The sequence below is a fragment of the Carassius gibelio genome, chromosome A23, assembly GCF_023724105.1.
Source record: "Carassius gibelio isolate Cgi1373 ecotype wild population from Czech Republic chromosome A23, carGib1.2-hapl.c, whole genome shotgun sequence".
In the NCBI taxonomy this organism is placed as follows: Eukaryota; Metazoa; Chordata; class Actinopteri; order Cypriniformes; family Cyprinidae; genus Carassius; species Carassius gibelio.
In genome coordinates, this window is record NC_068393.1 from 15547896 (window position 1) to 15567103 (window position 19208).

The following is a 19208-nucleotide window of genomic DNA, read 5'->3' on the forward strand; positions in this document are numbered from 1 at the left end:
CCTGACTGAACAGAAATCTTCCTACCCTAATGATTCAATCCTGAATATGGCATGAGTTTAAAAAGATGCAGACTTTGAGAAACTGAGAAAAATTATAACAAACTTGTCTATTTGAGTTTCTGTCATCCTGTTGTCATAGCTACAGCTGTCATATGGATTGGCCTCTATACAAGCCTGGTTACTGTTTAACCTCTCCACCCACATTTGCCCAGATTAGGAAAATCAATAAGATAACAGGAGTACCGGCCTTACCTTGCGCCAACAACACCTTCACCAAAAACACAGAGGACTGTGCAAAACTTGTATGGGTTAATGCTTCATCATCTTTCACTCTTAATAGAGAGAAAAAAAACAGTAAAACACAAGTGGGGAGCAGAAAAGACAGCATGGTCAACGTGAATGCTCAGGCCAGCACCCATATGGATCCACCGTTTGGTAAGTGCTCAGTCTCTTTCGGTTGCCTTCAAGAAAAACATGATGGGTGCGTTGGTGATTGTGGTGGAAGGTGTTGTTAAATGGGCATGTTTCTTGACATTTCATCCAGAATGGTAGCTATAACCGCCATTCATGGGAGCTTGTGGTGCACGACTGTAATTTGGGAGGTGTGGCATATCCACACTGACTGGTAAATAGGGCCTATTTGCAGGAGAAGATGAATAGTGTGGATAGAATGGCTGAAGTTCCTCTTTTCTTGCTGGGACGGAATGACTCAAAGTACTCTGGACAGAATGCTGGAACAAAGTGAGCATTATAAAAGACCTCGAAAAAATAAAAGGCTTTAAACTTCAGACCAAATTAAAGATTTAGTTTAAAGTGCAGCTTAAAAAAAAATAGGCACACAGCAAAACCATACACATCATTATACACATTATATAGCAAAACAATGTCAGTTTATCTTTGACTTTTTTGAATAAAAAGTTATTTAGATATAGTTATTTAAATCTAATGAGTAGAAGATTTAAATAATAAACACTGCCATTTAAAAGCTTGGAATATTATAAATATCTTTACTGTCACACTTAATAATGTAATGTTTTGATGAACAAAGCGGGTTGCTTCTGCGGGAGGGTTTTGTTGCAATAACCTGGCAACCCTTCTCCCTTCTCCGAAGAGTGCAGAGCTTCAGGAGCTAATGTGCCTGTGTTACTAATCTCACACATTGCTTCCAAACCAAGCGGCAAGCTCCCACTCTCTCTCGTGAAGCCCATACAAAAGTGACTTAAACTGTAATTCATCGACTGGCCGCTAAAAACTTGCTGCAAAAGGAAGTCAATCCCATAGACTCCCCATGTGGATTAACCCTAACCCTAACCCTAACTCTAGCCTTAAAGCCTTAAAGTTCTGCATAATTAAGGGCGTGGCCACTTGAGTGACAGGTGGATTGCTGCTCTTCTCACCACCGTTGAGCTAGGTTGGCATGGTTTCAGCAACCATCTCCTGCCTTTCTGACCATTTTCGATTACGCTCGGTGATGCGCTGCCAAGATGGCGACGGCCGGCTCTGCCTACTTTTGGCTTCAAAAATGCTCTTTGGAAACCTATGGGTGACGTCACAGACACTACGTCCATGTTTTTATACAGTCTATATCCCAAACGCAATTTTTAACTACCACATTCCTATTCACGATCATTCTTGTAGCACGTGAAGGCAGCATTATTGAAAACAGGCAGACACAATGGTAGCTTTAGCAACATTAGCCTTGCAGAGAGCCAAGAGGCTCTTTTGGAAAACAAAATATGATGCGTGTTGCTTACTTCGTCTGGAGTCTGGACGTTTGCGCACGAAGCGTTGGTATCAATCCTTATTTCAGAAGCAATCTTTGCACAACTCCAGCTCTGAACTGACCCTCGTTTGTGAGGCAGTAGTCCAGTATTGTATCTCCAGCACGACAGCAAGAGAACAGTAATGGTGGACTGCTGCTTCTCACTCAGGGCTGTCTATATGCTAATAGGGCAGAGAATGTCACAAATGGGCGACTGTGTCATCATAGTCTGGAACTGCTTGTGTGGTGAGACTGTTTATGATTGTTTGGAAATATAAAACAATAAGAGAGTGGATTTTTACCATTTATGGCTGGTTGTTTTCACACACTGTGTTCACACAACTTTCAGTGTTCAAACACCTTATAAAAATTATTTTTGCATTCTATGTAATCTAAAGATCTATGTCTTTAAGTGAACATCTCTTAGTATCTTACAATCATACTGTATATGTCAACAATTGCAGTAGTTGCAGTGGTTTTATTAATGGCCACACATTTGTCTTAGTAGGGCTCTAGCATATAAGGAAATGTTTACATTATTTTTGCATTTTCCTGGCAACTACGAATAAGCAGCTTTGTGGTCCAGATAATTTCAGAGCGGTTGTAATGTGTTTTTTTGTGAACACAAAGAATGCACAAAGCAGTGCTGTAAATCCTAGTGTGAAATGCTGCTGACGCAACATCATGTAGAAGGAGGTTTAAACATATTAGTCTATATTTAACATAAACTAACACAATACTTAACATGAACTAAACATGAAAAAAAATGCTAATTTCTACATATATACAAATACATTTTTAATAGTAAAACTGATATATATGTGTAAGAGTGCAAGCATTATGAACTAGTATAAGCAATTAACAATAGTGTATTCATATATTAAATAAAAAAATCACCAAAAAATGAAAATTTGTTGAAAATTTCCCCAGGCCATAAAAAATGTAGATGAGTTTGTTTGTTTTTGTTTTTGTTTGTGTTTGTTTGCCTTTTACAACTTGCACGAATAGTAAACCAACACATTTTGCAGGATTGCCATCTAAAATTAAACACAAGAAGTGCTGCTGAACACCTTTTGAGCGAGGAACTCTGTTTGCCATGAAATGTTGAGTGACTTTATGGTGGAGGTCCCGCGGCTGCAGCAGTGCAGCTGTCAGCTCAGACTGTTCAAGGCCAGAACAAGCAGCCACCAGAGTCAACAAGCCACAACGGCACAAAGTGTTTGGAATATTGCTAAAAGTAGAAAACCCACAAAGACTCTCTGCCACGTCTGGATATGTTTGTCACTCCAGAATCATTTCTTTCTCTTGATCACAGAACTCATCTCTGATCAGCACGCAGCAGAGTTTCTAGAGGCTTTCAAAGCTGGAATTAAGCATCTGAATCCACATTTAAAGAAACAGTTCGCCCAAAAATGTTTAATTACCTCATCATTTTCACACCCTCAAGCCATCCTATTGGTGTATATGACATTCTCCTTTCAGATGAATACAATCAGAGTTATAGTAAAAAATGTCCTGGCTCTCCCAAACTTTATAAAGGTAGTGAATGGGGGTCAAGATTCTTAATACTGTTTTCAACACTGATAACAATCAGAATATCAGAGACTGTATAAAATTGTCTGGAGCAGTAAATCAGCATATCAGAATAATTCCTGAAGGATCATGAGAGACTGAAGATTGGAATAAATACTGAAAAAAAAAACATATATTAATATAAAGAACTGAAATTGAACTGAATTGAAATAATATTTTATAATTTTACTGCCTGAAATGTATTCTGGAATACAAAGAAATGTTGAGCCTTAAAGGTGACTTCTTTCAAAAACATTCTAAAAACCTTACCAAGCCTGTACCTTTGAATGGTATCTACAAGACTGGCACCCAAACAAGTCTGCTAAAAAGCTATTTGGATACTATCACTCTCCAACAGTTCATACTGTTACTGTAAAGCCCCGTTCACACCAAGAACGATAACTATAAAGATAACGATATTAGCTTCCACTCCAGCGAACAATATCATCTGTTTATTCTAAGCGCATGTGCGTCTGCCGCTTTAATTTCTCGAGCTTGTTATAGGAGCCATTGCAATTAGCGGGTGTTGCACTCCATCGGTCCATGATACGTTTAATATAAAGCGCATCCACTGAAAAAAAGTGTTTCACACGGCTCCGGAAAGCTGACCATACCCCCGGATGTCATACCCCCGGATATGCTTCCGTTTTACAACTGTGAGTGCAAGCTAAATTAAAATGATTATTATGTTTTGAATATGGATATTTTTCTCACAAAAACACTTCGATTTGCTACAGAAGGCCTTTGTCAACCCCCCGGAGCCATGTGATACACTTCTTTTCATTAGATGCTCTTTAAATGAAACTTCTCATGGACCGATGGAGGGCAACACCTGCCGAGTAGCATCAAACGGCTTGAAAGATCAAAGACATTTTTTTTAATAACTACAACTAAATTCGTCTGAAGGAAGAAAGTCTTTTAGGCATAAACCCAGGATGACTTAAGGGTGAATAATGTATGGCTTAATTTTCATTTTTGGCTGAATTAACGCTTTAAGTGATGTCTCTTGAATGATGTCTCAGTACAATTCTTTCCTCAGCAACAGAAAGCTATTCAATTGAGAAGCATCTTCACTGATTAAACACTGGTGTCACACTCATCAAAATGACAGCCTAATGTTTCCTATCCATTTGAGGGAGAATCCAGGGGCCTCGGGAAATAGAAGTGCCAGATATGAATTATTAGTTCTACACTTGACACTATTAGGCCATGCGCTCAAGCCCCAATCAAATCACATTGTGACAGGCATTAAGGGATTAGGTCAAGCTGCCGGTCAGCGTGTGTGAGAACACTGGCTCCCTCACACACTCACAGAGACACTGAGGACTGAATGGATAGGTCATTGTGTGGAGGAGGTTGAGGAGCGGGGGTCCCTGCTAGCTCTCAGGACCACAGACCAGTGCAGGATGTATGAAGGACATGGCACGGGCCACTTCAGCAGCACACCAGGTACAGGGACCGCAGATTCACTGCCTCTTTTATTACAGTTGTGGCTGAAGGTTTGTGAAGTAGATTATGAAAATTAGCTTACATCCTAATTAGAGTGCACATTCACCAAAAATATGCGTGACTTCTATTTGACAAGATAAAACATATAGTGCAAAGGAGTTTACAAATAATACAGGCATAATTTGGGCAGATATTACACCTATTAGAACAATGAAGATGACATACTGGATCATTATAAAACAATTTAAAGTTAAAAGTTGTTCAGATGTCCTCAAAGTGGTCATGTGCAGAATATTTGACTCGTTCAGATCTAGAGGTTTATGGTCAGAGAGTACAAAAAAAAAAAAAGGTTTCAGTTTAGTTCTTTATGTCACAATTGCTGTTATGGTTGTATATTAAAACAGACTGCTTATTTAAATCACTGCTGACCTGATATTTTGGGGGGATTTCAATCGACAATTGATGAAGCCTGTGTGGTTCTGCACAATAAGGCCCAAGGCTGTGGGAACCTTGCTGATGTAACTGCAAGCTTTGTCCACAAAGAGGAGCTGAAGAATAGTAATAGTATACTTGACGGTAACTGTGCACACTAACAATATTGGGACATCTTTCTCTCTCTTTCTCTCTCTTTCTCTCTCTCTCTCTCTCTCTCTCTCTCTCTCTCTCTCTCTCTCTCTATAGCTATAGATTTAAAAAACAAAAACTAATTAAAATTGACAAAATACAACAAAATTACTAAAACATTCAAATTAAAATGAAAACTGAAAATATGAATATAAAGAATTCTTTATTTGATTAGTGAACAAAATTTTTTACATCATTTTTACATCATCATTTGTTTTACATTTTGCTAAATTCTTAATTGTTCTTTATTTACATACAAACCAAGATTTTCAAATATTCATTCATTTGGAACTTACTCTATATGTCCATAATATCTGACTCTGAATGTATGTAAAAAAATAAAACTTTTTTTATATACAGTATACTAATATGAAAATAAATGATCCAACTGTCTAAATGTGATATATCAACACAGAAATAATAGCATCATCAAAGATTATTATACAACATGGAAAAAAAGGCTTCCATAGATTTCTTGTACTGAATTTCCATAGTATCATTAAAGTGGTTAAATAATGATTACACCACTAAAACATTACAATCAATATATATTAAGACGGCAGGAAAATGACTCCAAACAGCACAAATGAGTAAAAGTACAACAAGCCCAGAACGTTAACTTATTATTAAAAATGAATTAGCCATATGACTCTTTAGCTTTGATAAACTGGGGTAAAGTTAAACTTGTTTGGGTAAAATGTTCTTGTGATCTGTACACTGTGATGAAAATGTAATTGATTTATGATAACAAGTGAGTGATAACTGTCCATGCACGCAGCATCACTCAGCCTGCAAATATGATTGGGTCATCAGGCAGAAAAACAGTTAATCATTGAAACTGTCTTATCAGAAGATGTGATTGATTTACAAAGAGCATTGCTCTAAATGTTTACTGATGCAATTGTTTACTTGCGTGATGTGCACGCAGCTACTTGAGCTTTTGCAACGTGATTAAAGTAACAAAGAAGCTTGATCATTTCAGTAGCGCAATTTGTCATATAGTATGTAATCCCATAAAGCTGTGTCCATTTTATAAACAAGCAGGCAAACCATCAGGACAAAATCCTATCAGTGACTCTATCATGTTTCTGATGAAAAGCATGACATAGACAGAGATAAGCAGAAAGTTACAGCAAAGGTTGGCTAAATGTGACTCTTTTTTGTCAAACATATTATTACCCAATGATTTTGTGTTTTAAACCACTTTATGGAGGCTGTGCAATATTAGGCCCTAGGGGTTTATGATTACCTAGACTACAAATACCGTGATGGGTGAGGACTATGGGAACTTCATAGATAACTGTCTCTGTTAATCGTTACGGAGGAGGATGGTTTTGTCTCTGGTGCCCCTTAAGAAAATGGCTTTGCTTTGAGTTCTATAGTATCTCTTTTAAAATAGAACACACTGCTAAAAAGACAAGTCTAAAACTTAAATTGAAATTGGAAATTAAAATTTAAAAAAAGATTTTATTAATAACGAAGTAAATATTAATAGAAATCTTCAATTTAAAATGCAATTTAAATGAGGTTACAAGAAAGTGAAATCCTAGTTGTTCTGAAAATCTGTTCACTGCTCATAAGGCTTTAGGTTTTAACTTAAGTATCCATCATAAAACCACTAACAACATCATAAATTGCATCTTGGCAGATATCACAGATTTTTCTTTTGCACCTGAGATATGTATTAAAAACATTTTTTTTTTACATTTTTTGTCAAAGCAACAGATCACATGGCATGTTTCTCAGCTTCCTGGTGCTGAAAGAGTTTGATTGGCAAATACTTAAATACTTTCTGATTTATTCAGGATGAGTTTTGTTATTATCATCAGCTGACTAAAATGTTTGAATTAAAGTTGAATATAAACTATCAAAGACAAAACAGAATGAAAATGCCCTAACTGCTTGAAATATGTAGCATCTGACCATTGATTTACACTCGATTGGCCTTTTAAAAGCACCACAGCCTTATGAGACCACACACACACACACACACACAAAAAAAACTTAGACAGAGGGGAGGGGCATTATCCAGCCCCTTCACACTTCAACATGGACAGATACATTTCAGCAGTCATATATGAGGCAATATTAAAAATACAATAGTTTTAAACTACAAATAAATGCCCAATATATGCAAAAAATGTCATTTCTATTAAGCAAAAGTAAATATTTTTCCCCCAAAGGGCATGAGCTGCGTGGTCTGCAGGTTGCAACCAATCTGTTGACAATCCCTTGTGTGTTCACTATGTCACCATACTCACATATCTGTGCCATCTATTCCAGTCAGTCCACAGAGGCTTTTCTGCTGGCCTTGAATTTGCTTTAGTAAGCATATTCCTGCTATCTTCTCCCATTCTTATTAAATATTCAAAATCAAAAGAAAGCAAAACACTCATATTCCCATGTAAAGCACATATCCCCGAGTACTCCAAGAGCGTGTTACTCCATGTAGGCCACCGGTTCCCACAACATGTGTATTTCACATCCACCTTTGGAGTGCTACTTGTTATTCCCATTTGGTCAGACAGGTGAAATGAAAAAGAGTCATTGGAGAGAAAGTACAAATAGGCAGTGGTTACAAATGGAGTTTGGTCAGTGGTCGGAGATCCTTATTGTGGAGATAGACAGGACTTTGTTCACAAACTGGAGTTTGAAGTTTCAAAGGGGAAAATAGGCAGAGGAGTTACATCAACCCTCTGACTTTTAGCCCCAGGCAGGCGGTATGGGTGACTGATTATAGGACATGACATTGCTGCCTCATATCACTCAGAGAAGACGATCAGAGCAGGACATGTGCTCATGTGTCATGTTGTCTTCTGTGATGAGACTCAAAGTACGATTGCACCACGCTGCAGTGTGCGTGTAAACGCTGATCAGATAACGGTGGAAAATTTAGACAGTTTGATGCAGGTTATTTTCAGATAGTGAGAGAGTTGCTTTGAGTTTGTTGTATTAGCCTGGTCTAAGGGTTCAGTCTCTGTGCCATCACTGATACAGTTAGAAGCAGGTGCTTAAGGGGAGGAGAAATGAGTGGTAGGAGTGTGTAAAAACATTACATACTGTATGCAAAAGTATTACAGGTGAGTTGAATGTTATCGATTAAAAACAACAGTAAGGACAGTGTTGGATGATTCACTGCGCATATCTGTTGGTGCATAACAGATTTTATTAAATCAACATGAAGATTAATACTATAAAAAATTATAATTAATAATGAAATAGAAATGAAATGTAATTACACAAGAGGGAACGTTCAAGTAACTTTTACAAAAGGACATATTCAGTTCAGTCTGTCAATTAATATGCGGTCATTTAACTTACATTAAACTCTACTACACTATAAAGCTTAAAATCAATCATACATATTATACTCAAAATTCTAAATATACTGATTTCAAATCAAATAATTAATTTACACCCATGGCCTGCCATGTTAATAGAAGTACATGAGTGGCATACAAATACCACTTGATGAATAAATCGATAAACTAACTGTCTTCTTATTCCACATCATCACATTTTACAGATGCATATCTGTTAAATAGGTCTGTTCAACAAGAGGCTTTTGGTCATGTGAGGCAATGATCTAATGTAGTTATCTACGGCTGCCTGCTCTGATCGCTGAGGTGTATGTGAGAAAGGGCCATAACTTTACAGATTACACTTTATAGAGGTCATTACTTAGTTAACAGAAACATGGAGATGTGTGCTGCAATAAGGAATTTATTGGTGACTCCGATAAGATTTGTTCATTGTGAGTCATTCCTGTACACTGATTGTCATTACTCAGGTTAACTGATAGAGAAGTGAAGTCATCTCACACAGACATAAGGAAGACTAATAAGCGCTCCTGATCTATAGGCTACAAAGTCTGCAACATCTTGTAGATTTATTTTGAGATCTACCAGTTAAACATCATCCTGTTAGAGCTAACATGTTGCTAACATTTCTTCTTGTGAACATAATTCACTCTTGCCTTTTTATTTTTTAATAACTCTATAAATATGCAAGTGTCTAATGTATTCAAAACCAGCTTTCTTGTAAGTTTAGGTTTTTTCCAGCCGGTTTAAAACCAGCTCAGCACTTTTAGTCCACAGAGATGGTCAGGTGGGATGTACCATACAGATATTAAACAGTGTTTAATATCTCACCGGCAATAATTTCTTGTTTCTCAAATTTCTACTCTATGAAAACAACACAATTGTTTTCTAGTCATTTTTTTTTTAAATGTACAAAAACATACTAAATACAGATTAAGATTTAGGTTTTTTTGCAGTGTATTTATGTATGCTTTGTAATGCACAGCACACAAAATGATAATTAGGTTGTTCACTCTGACAGTATAGCTACAGAAGTTCAGGTAGACATGAGATTGAGATATTACAGGCTCATGGCAGGTCTGAACTAAGGAACGATGACCCATGGTTTGTTCTGTTGCTTTCTACTCTTCAAATATATTTTGTCTGTTTGCCCTGGCCCTGATTCGTAGGTACCTAAAGTTGGTATTTGCTTAACTGTAACATCAAATTTTCCTGTTTGAGTAACAAATAGTTTTATCCTCTACAAAAAGAGTTAGGAAAACATAGATTGTTGTACAAATTCAGCATTATGTACACAGATGATCACCTCAGTTTTTTCCTTTTCTCAAGGTCATTTAGAAACTATCTTTGCAGAATCACACTCTCAAACATTTAAGTTTGCAAAAGGGGGTTTCACAATGATGCCACAGAAGAACCGTTTTGGTAAATACTTCTTCAGAGAACAATTTTTTTCTGAGTGTGAAAAAGAAAATAATCTTTTGTGCAAAGGAAAGGAACCATGAATGTTAAAGTTCCTAATGGAACCATAGATGCCAATAAAGAAACTCTATTCTTAAGAATGTAGTTTGAATTCCAAGTCTTGAATGCCAGTGTGTGTAGACAATAAAAGGTCACCAAACTGTACAAATGTTAGACATTTTAATGGAGAAGGAATAAAATAATATGTAATGTAACAAAGTAATGTTAAAAAAAAGTATTTACTGACTGTTAACCAAACAATTTACTAACTACTCATTTTTGTAGACATATTATATTATATGTCATATTTTTTTTTTTTTTTTTTTTTACAGTAAACTTCTGGCAAACACAGCTGCCCTTGTTAATTATGAATTCAGATATTTTACTGCCTTCCAAATGTTAGTTTTGATGAGAAGTAAACAATCTCTTCTGTACAGCTGTAACCTAGTTGTGCATTGCGTGCACATGCAGAATGTTCAACAGAACAATGAGCTCTTTTACATAAAGGCCACAAATTTTACTCTGTGTGAGTTATTGCTGTTGCTTATTGTGCTAGAATTAACAGAGATTTAGCAAACGCGTACTTTGCATGTTGAAATGTGGACCACTTACTTTCTATCTTATATATTAGAGTCAAATATGAGTCATTTTCCATACTGTCTCATATGTGTCAAGACAGTGACCCAGACAGTCATCTTTCATGATGACCCGTTAAGCCATTGTTTGGGAACTGAGATAGGAAGCATGGTGTTGAGACTGGATATATTTTTAAGTAATAAATTTAGGGCATTGAGACAAAAAATAAGACAGTAAAACCCTGTTTGTCTTAGTCTCTGAAAAAAAAAACAACAACTCTGATTTAGCACTTTAATCATTAACATGAGAGCCATCCCACTTCAGAATGGGGCCGTGCTCTGGGAGGAGGCCCAGACTGTCAATCACAGCAAGCCTCATCTTTGCGCTTAAGGACATGGCCCCTGTCACTCAAAGGTGTCTACCCCTCCAAGAGGAGGGGCTTGGCCTATGAAGGGGTGTCCAAACGTTGTGGAGAGGACAAGTCTTTCACCCCAGCATCAGGTAGCTGAGAATGCGTTTGTCCAGACCACTAGTAGACATGGAGATGGCAGACTATAGCGAGGCCTTGGACCCAGCCTACACCACCCTGGAGTTTGAGAACATGCAAGTGCTTGCGATGAGCACAGGTGAGTCATCTGCTCAGACCTGCAGTGAACTTTGAGTCCTTTGGTGACTTATATAGGCTGGTGTATATGGTCAAGCGTGGGAGGCAGATGTTTAACAGGGTTGATAGGCTTATAGTTAAGTGCCAATTGGCAAGTTCGTAACCTTTTGCACAGAACACCCAATAATGATTGTAAAAACCAATACAAAATATTTTTTTAGGAGAAGATAAGAAGCACAGCAGGCTTTGTCCTGCAGACATGGTACTCGACAAGAAGAAGATGTTCATTCGTTTCCTCTTGCTTGTTCTCATACAGGTGGCTTGGGATAAAATGACTTGTTTGGATAGTATTTCAAGAGAAGTTTGACACCAGGATGAATGATTACTGAGCAAAGAGGGTGTCATGTAAATGTTTCGCAGCTAAGTCTCCCATGTCTAGGTTTTGTGCAACAAATTGATATCCAACCAGTATCAACCTGACAAAGTAATCTAATATGTAGGGTAAAGTTATATTTAGGTAAAGCAGTAAGTGTTTTTACATTTTAGTTAGATTGAGAATAATATATATTATATTTAAATTATTATAATTTTTGTAACTATGAAGTATTACAACCAATATTTTAAATTATAAAATGTTTAAACCACATATAAGCACAACAGTTGTATTATTTTCCATTTAGATGATCACCACATAATCGCTCACACCGATGAGCCATTTAAAAACTGTTGCCTTTGATCATTGCTTGGCTTTTAATGTAATTATCTTTGATTAGCTCTTACGAATAATGAACATTTAACAACTCTCACATCTTTTGTGAAATTGTCAACATAAAATCAAATCAAACTGACTCATATTAATCATATATGTTACTGTAAAAAAAAATAATTGTGTGAAAATTGTTAAGAAGGGCATCAAGAGCACTAATTAGAGTTCATATAATCTAAGATGATATTGTTGTATCTTTTGTACAGGTTTAATACTAATCATTTCTTGATTACTTAGCAAACAGCCCTTCCAGCACATGTTCATGATGATGATTCATTGCCAATTGATTTCGCTGTAAATATGTCTTTTTTTGAGTATTTTTCACCCCATGACATTTCCCCTACTGGTCTGGAATCAGGAATCTAACTGGTTCGATCTGCAACCCAGATATTTAAGTATCATTCATAAAAAGAAGTAGTACTTCACAGCATCACATACAGTATACTTAATTTATTGATTTTAAGCAGCTCTTATTTCTTATGCTTTTTTTTTTTTGCTTAAAAAAAGAATAGTTAAAAAAATGAATAAATAAAATAAAACACTTGTGACAATACATTCAAGATCCCTTATGATTTCAGACTCCTCGTCAGCTGAGAGTGCCAACATGAATGCTGTCAACCATTTAGGGGCCGGCACCCTATGTGCCATCTGTGGGGACCGGGCCACAGGAAAGCACTATGGAGCCTCCAGCTGTGATGGATGCAAGGGGTTCTTCAGACGCAGCGTACGCAAAAACCACATGTATTCCTGCAGGTCAGAAAAAAACACCTCCTTGCCTAACAATGTAGACCTAATGCAATAATTCTGCATAAAAGAGCATGTTTCCATCGACCGTCAAAGTAAATCTCTGACTTCTTTATGCTTCCATACAGATTTAACAGACAGTGCATAGTGGACAAAGACAAGAGAAATCAGTGCCGGTACTGCAGACTAAAGAAATGTTTTCGAGCTGGGATGAAGAAGGAAGGTACTTGCTCATGCTGTGAGATTTCATTCATATAATAATATTAAAGAAGTAAAAAAAATAGACACTAAAACTCCCTGCCCTGTTTGGGAGATTAGGGGATGAGGTGGCGCAAATGGGAGATGTTGCAACAGCAGGGAGAGAGTTAGCAAGAGACATTTTGTTAATGTTCACTCAACAATGCACTGAGGTCTATGTCTGGTTTATGCTGAACAAACAGTTTAGAGCCATCATAACTCCGCACTGATAAAAAAGCACAACCTTGAGGACTCCCCCCCTCTCACAAAGTCAGCTAATATACCTCATCTCTGCTATCTCAATTGGTTGTCAGAACTGGATGACATTCACTGCTACTGATAATGAAAGAGTATGTTTCAGTGGATTACTCAGAGCTGTTTTTGTCTGTATTGGTCAAAATGAATCTTCTATGTGTATTTGTAATAAATGTAATGTTAATTTGCTAATTAAAGGTGTTCCTCTCATTCTCAGCTGTGCAGAATGAGAGAGACAGGATTAGCACCAGAAGATCCAGCTATGAAGACAGCAGTTTACCCTCCATAAACGCACTCATTCAAGCTGATGTCCTTTCTAGACAGGTAAACAGTGTGATTCAAATATAGGTTCAAACCACAAGGTGAATTGTGACATGGTCTCAAAAAATATCTCTAAAATATGTCCTCTTACCCCAGTTCAATATGTAGAGACAATAAAACATAATTGATTCTCAGACTTAGATTGGTTCCTCTGAACACTTTGGCACAGCTAGCAACACACTGCCCTATTTGTTTGAGCAACCCAATTAGAACCACACTGCAACACACGCTTAAAGGCACAATATGTAATTTTTCACCAATAGAGGGCGCATATTCAAAATAAACAACGATCGGGTAGCGTAGTTTGTTGTTTATTATACTAGATACGTTTGAAAGTTCTGTTATAATGCTACTCTGTGCAGTCGTCATCAGAACTGTTAAAACATTTTAAAGCGTCTTTGGTGTTACCATATGTTTTCTACAAAACAAAACCGGAAATTGAGGGGTTATGACATCATTGGCAGGCGACACAATGACACTGTGGACACAGTCCATGTCACTTGTTAAAATTGCTTATTTCTCTGGATTTAAACATTCTTCGAAACATTTGGGATATTATAAGTACACAAGTCTGCAAAATATATAACACTGTTCTTACATTTTGTGCATTTAACCATTGGAATTGGTTTGTGCATGACTATCTGAGCAGTGGCAGTTTTGGAAACCTGTTCGGAAACAGTCAACACTTCTCCAATTTTACTAGGTTTAGCTAGTGGCACAGAAATTACAAAATTTACCTTTAAAATATAATGCATGATTTATATTTATAACATGATTATACATTTAAATCATTACTATACATATGTGTGTGTTTATGCATGTATAACCATATTTAGGAGGTGTACACTACACATAATAAATAATTTAATAAAATAATACAATTCTCCCATATCCTACTATGCAGATCTCATCACCCAGTTCTATCTTGAATGGTGACATCAGAACGAAGAAGATAGCCACTATAACCGATGTGTGCGAGTCTATGAAACAGCAGCTCCTGGTGCTGGTTGAATGGGCTAAATACATCCCAGCATTCTGTGACCTTCCCCTGGATGATCAGGTAAGATAAGCACCTCTTATTTAGCTGAAAAAACTCCCTCTATGTACATTTCATAGATATTTGCATCAGTTGGCCCAGATTTTTGTCTCAGTTGGAAAAAAAGTTCAGAGATCTTCAGTTTGGGTGGTTAATGTATTTAGATGGTTCAGGTTAGAATATGATGAGCTGGTTTGAAATCTCTTCTTGAGACATTCAGAATCATTAACATGCTGAGCACCGAGGCATGATAACTGATCAGTGATTTAGCTGTGCATGAGAGCGCCTCAAACTGCATCTTCTCACACACACATGCACGTGAATACACACATGCACATACAAGCATGAACACAGACCTGATTTTATGGTGAAAAAAAAATCAGCTAATATGATTATTAAAATAACTCTAACCAAACCTATGCATGTTTATCTGTCTCAGGTTGCTTTACTGCGAGCTCATGCTGGAGAACATCTGCTACTAGGAGCTGCCAAACGTTCAATGCTGTATAAGGACATTTTACAATTAGGTGAGTTTAAAAGCACATTGGAAATGTGGATATGACAGTCATCTGGACTCAAGCTCTTTTACTAATGTTTTACTTCACAATTTTCCATGTTTCTTGCAGGTAATGATCACATAATTCCACGAAACTGTCCCGAATTGGAGGTGAGCCGCGTGTCTATAAGGATCCTTGACGAGTTAGTGCTTCCCTTCCAGGATCTCCAGATCGATGACAATGAATATGCCTGCTTGAAGGCCATTGTATTTTTCGATCCAGGTAGATAAATTGCGCTAAAACTGAGACAAAACAGCGCAGAATGTCAAGTGAGTTTTCAAACAGATCTAATGTGATGGTCTTTCTCACATAGATGCCAAAGGTTTAAGCGACCCAAGCAAGATCAAACGTATGCGATACCAAATTCAAGTTAGTTTAGAGGACTACATCAATGACCGGCAATTCGACTCGCGGGGGCGGTTCGGCGAGCTACTTCTTCTGTTGCCGACGCTGCAGAGCATCACCTGGCAAATGATCGAGCAAATCCAGTTTGTTAAATTGTTCGGAATGGCGAAGATAGACAACCTGCTACAAGAGATGCTTCTAGGAGGTAACTGATTTCTGTTAATGAAGTGAAACTTTGTAGACAAGTGCAAAGTCATGGTTATTAGACAGCACTGTATGTAAATAACCCTTAACTTTGGATGGCTGTCAAAAGGTTCAATACTTGAGATGCATGATAAAAAATCTAGGAACAGCTTGTCATAATCTTGAAGACTGAGATAAAAAAAAAGGCACTCCACTTTCTTAAAAACCCTACATAGATCATATAGACGGAAAAACAAGTTCCATCTTCCAAATCACAGATTTAATGACTCTTTTTCTGTCAGGTTCAGCTAATGAAGCTCCTCATGCCCATCATTCTCTACACCCACATCTGGTCCAGGAGCACCTCAGTAACAATGTCATAGTCACCACAAGCATGGCCACTCCAATTCACAATGGCCAGATGTGTAAGTAAAACTATCTTCTTGAACTGCGTGATTGAAAATTTGTTATAATGGAGAACTGAACAGAAAATATAGGTCCTTCAAATGAGAAAGCCAGGTAGTCAGGGACAAACAGACGTGTTGGAGTAATCCCTGCCAGAATCGTAGAAACTAATCAGGCTTATTTTGTCAAAGCAGGCTACTGTAATGCTTTTCTACCCTAATGCCTTCAGAAATTTCATAAGCGTGCTTACTTCATGTCAACCAATGGTTTCTTTCGCATGTTTTTGCTATGCAAATTATGTTTATTTAAGGTTCCATAATACCCCTATGTGGACCCTTGAACTAATGTATCTTCTTGCTCTTTTTACAAACAGCCACTCCGGAAACTCCAATCCCATCTCCCCCGACGGCCTCAGGTTCTGATCATTACAAAATGGCTCAGGGTGTTATAGCCACAGTGCCCAAGCAACTAAGCTCCATCCATCAACCAACCATCACTAAACAAGAAGCCATCTGAGTGGCCTGACAACAGGCCTGACTATGATCAGATGTTTGTTTTAGTGTACAGTATTTTAACAGCTTGCCACTGGCTCTTATAGTACTTTTATGATATCCTGATAGAATACATAACATTTTGTGCCTTTGAAATATTGTTATTTACCAAAATGCTGGTAATTATTTTATGTATGCTAAGAATATGTGAATTTCATATTTTTCTGTATGTGCCATACTTAAATTGTAAATATAACGATTTCCTTTTTTTCATGAATGGATTTAGTCTATTCTAATTCATGATTTTAGGATAATAATAAAAAAAGTGTTTCCTGTTCAACCCCTTGTAACTAGATAGTGATGTGTATGTATGCATACAGTAAGAGAATGTCACACTCGTATGTAGTTTTACATATTGGTCATTCACTGCCTAGGAGAAGGGTTATTCTAGGAGAAGGGTTATTTCAAACTTGCAATATGAACTGATATTAAATGTCAAGGCTATATTTTTACATAAAAGTGTTCCGTTGTTTATTTCCATTCATATATCTATAGTTATCATTTGTGCATTTTTAGACAGAATCCACCATAATTTCAGTAGGTTCAATAAGCCTTTTTATTTGGGAGATACAGTTGTTATATACTCTCCTAAATCCAACTTAAACCAGTCTTAAATGTTTTTTTTTGTTTTGAATTTGGACAAGTTTCAGGCATGTATTGGATCAGGCTACTTTTCTCGTAATCATCACCAGCCGTAAAACCTGCATCAAAACAAGATGATAAAAGTGAGTGTACGTGGCAAAGAATGGTCAAGGATTTTTTAGTGCTGGAGGTGTGTGCTTCTCAACACTGATAACAGGCAATAAAACAATTCATAAAGCAGGCGCCTAACTGATAGTTTCTCTTAAGAAATCTGTCAGGGAATTATATAGGCCTAACCAGTATTGCCAGTTTTTGAATGATTTGTTAATCACATCTCCAATTCAATAAACATGGTGTCAAGTCGCATTCAAGATATAACGTTACTTTAATATATATTTATATTTCATAACGGTTTCGAATACCTATGGTCATGGGACAGAAAGTAACAAAGTGTAGCCTGTTAACAGCCTTTGGAAAGTAAAAGTCGATTTTTATAACCAAAACCAATGCCTCTTTCAATTAATGTAAAAATAACTTCTTACCTGTCCTGTAATGCGTTTGTAAATAGGTTCCCCCAAACACTCATGGTGTCTGCTGCAATTGGCCGAAAAACCGCATAATCCCGCCCCCAAACCTATGCCATTGGTTGAGCCAATGTTGATCTGTCAATGTTTTGGTATGATCATAGGGCCAAAGTGTATACATTTTACGGTAAATCAGACTACAGTTTTCTTATTTATAAATGCACCTGCATATTTATTTTTCTTTAGAAAAAATTACACACTTCAGCTTTGAGGGAAACAGGCTGATTAAACATCTAGCGTCATACATCACATAACAAAGAGTAACCAATGGTAGAACGGCTTGTTTTCACTGCACAAGGAACTGATGGCAGGTTGTTTATTTCTTTTGATTTCTGTTCAGTTTTACATAAAGGGCATCAACTTTTACACGTTTAAAAATCATTCAGCATTTTAAAGTACCATGCCTGGCTTCATAATTTAATTAAAGTATTTCATGAACACCAAAGTACCACCAGGAGTCCTTTTACAGTTGTTCTTCATAAAAGATCTTGCTGTATGTAGGAAATGCTGTATAAAATAATATCATCATTAGTTTCATTTAATAGTCACCAGGAAGTTGGACATTGTCATTGTATAAAATAAAATATGAACATGGTATTGGCAATATCTACATTTTTCCAACAAAACATTGATATTCACACTAGCAATTATCATGCCAGCCGGAAAGCCTGGCCAGAGGTGTTTCAAGGCCTGAAGCCCTCCACAGTGAAGCACGTCCTAGATCTGGGTTTTCGTTTGAGACGAAAAGATGATCACAGTTTCTCTTTCTTGCTGCTTTGATATCTATATTATCCCAGTGATACTGTTAACAATAAAGAAAATAAAAAAATTATGTCTTTTGTTTTCTAAGGTAAATGGCCTAATGATTACCCATTTGTGGTCAACATTCGGGCTATCTGTTTGACATTAGAGAAGCTTATTCAGCTTGAGGAAACCCAAGTGAATGGAATTGTTTTCCTGGTGGATTATACAAGAGTTGGCCTCTCTCAAGCCTCTAATCCAGGACCGCTTTTGGCAAAGAAAGTTGTCTGTATTTTTCAGGTAAGACCATGCAAAAGTAGCCCAGTGATTCGTTACGATGAAGTCGTTGATTTTTAGTACTGACTGACCGTTGCTTTTGTGTTTCAGGAAGGCTTCCAAATCAGAATAAAGGCTGTAAACATTATAAATGAGCCGCGTATCTTCAAGGGTATTTTTGCAATAATCAAGCCATTTCTGAAAGAGAAAATGGCAGAGAGGGCAAATAACTAGCTACTTATCCTGGTATTTACGCATAG

General features: G+C 37.0%; 1 protein-coding gene across 3 annotated transcripts; it reads left to right on the forward strand.

The window, feature by feature from the left end:
* Window positions 1–312: 312 nt before the first annotated feature.
* Window positions 313–17224, forward strand: LOC127944225 (hepatocyte nuclear factor 4-alpha). Of its 3 annotated transcripts, none has more exons than XM_052540089.1 (10): window positions 313–435; window positions 12710–12884; window positions 13004–13113; window positions 13585–13691; window positions 14593–14748; window positions 15164–15251; window positions 15351–15503; window positions 15595–15831; window positions 16112–16234; window positions 16588–17224. In XM_052540089.1, the coding sequence occupies exons 1-10, from the start codon at window positions 387–389 to the stop codon at window positions 16728–16730; spliced, it is 1341 nt and encodes a 446-aa protein (XP_052396049.1). In that variant the 5' UTR covers window positions 313–386; the 3' UTR covers window positions 16731–17224. The 3 variants fall into 3 exon arrangements, with proteins under 3 accessions (XP_052396049.1, XP_052396047.1, XP_052396048.1); XM_052540087.1 differs by lacking the exon at window positions 313–435 and adding an exon at window positions 11166–11387; XM_052540088.1 differs by lacking the exon at window positions 313–435 and adding an exon at window positions 11168–11387 and having other exon boundaries at window positions 13004–13098.
* The last annotated feature ends 1984 nt before the right edge of the window (window positions 17225–19208 follow it).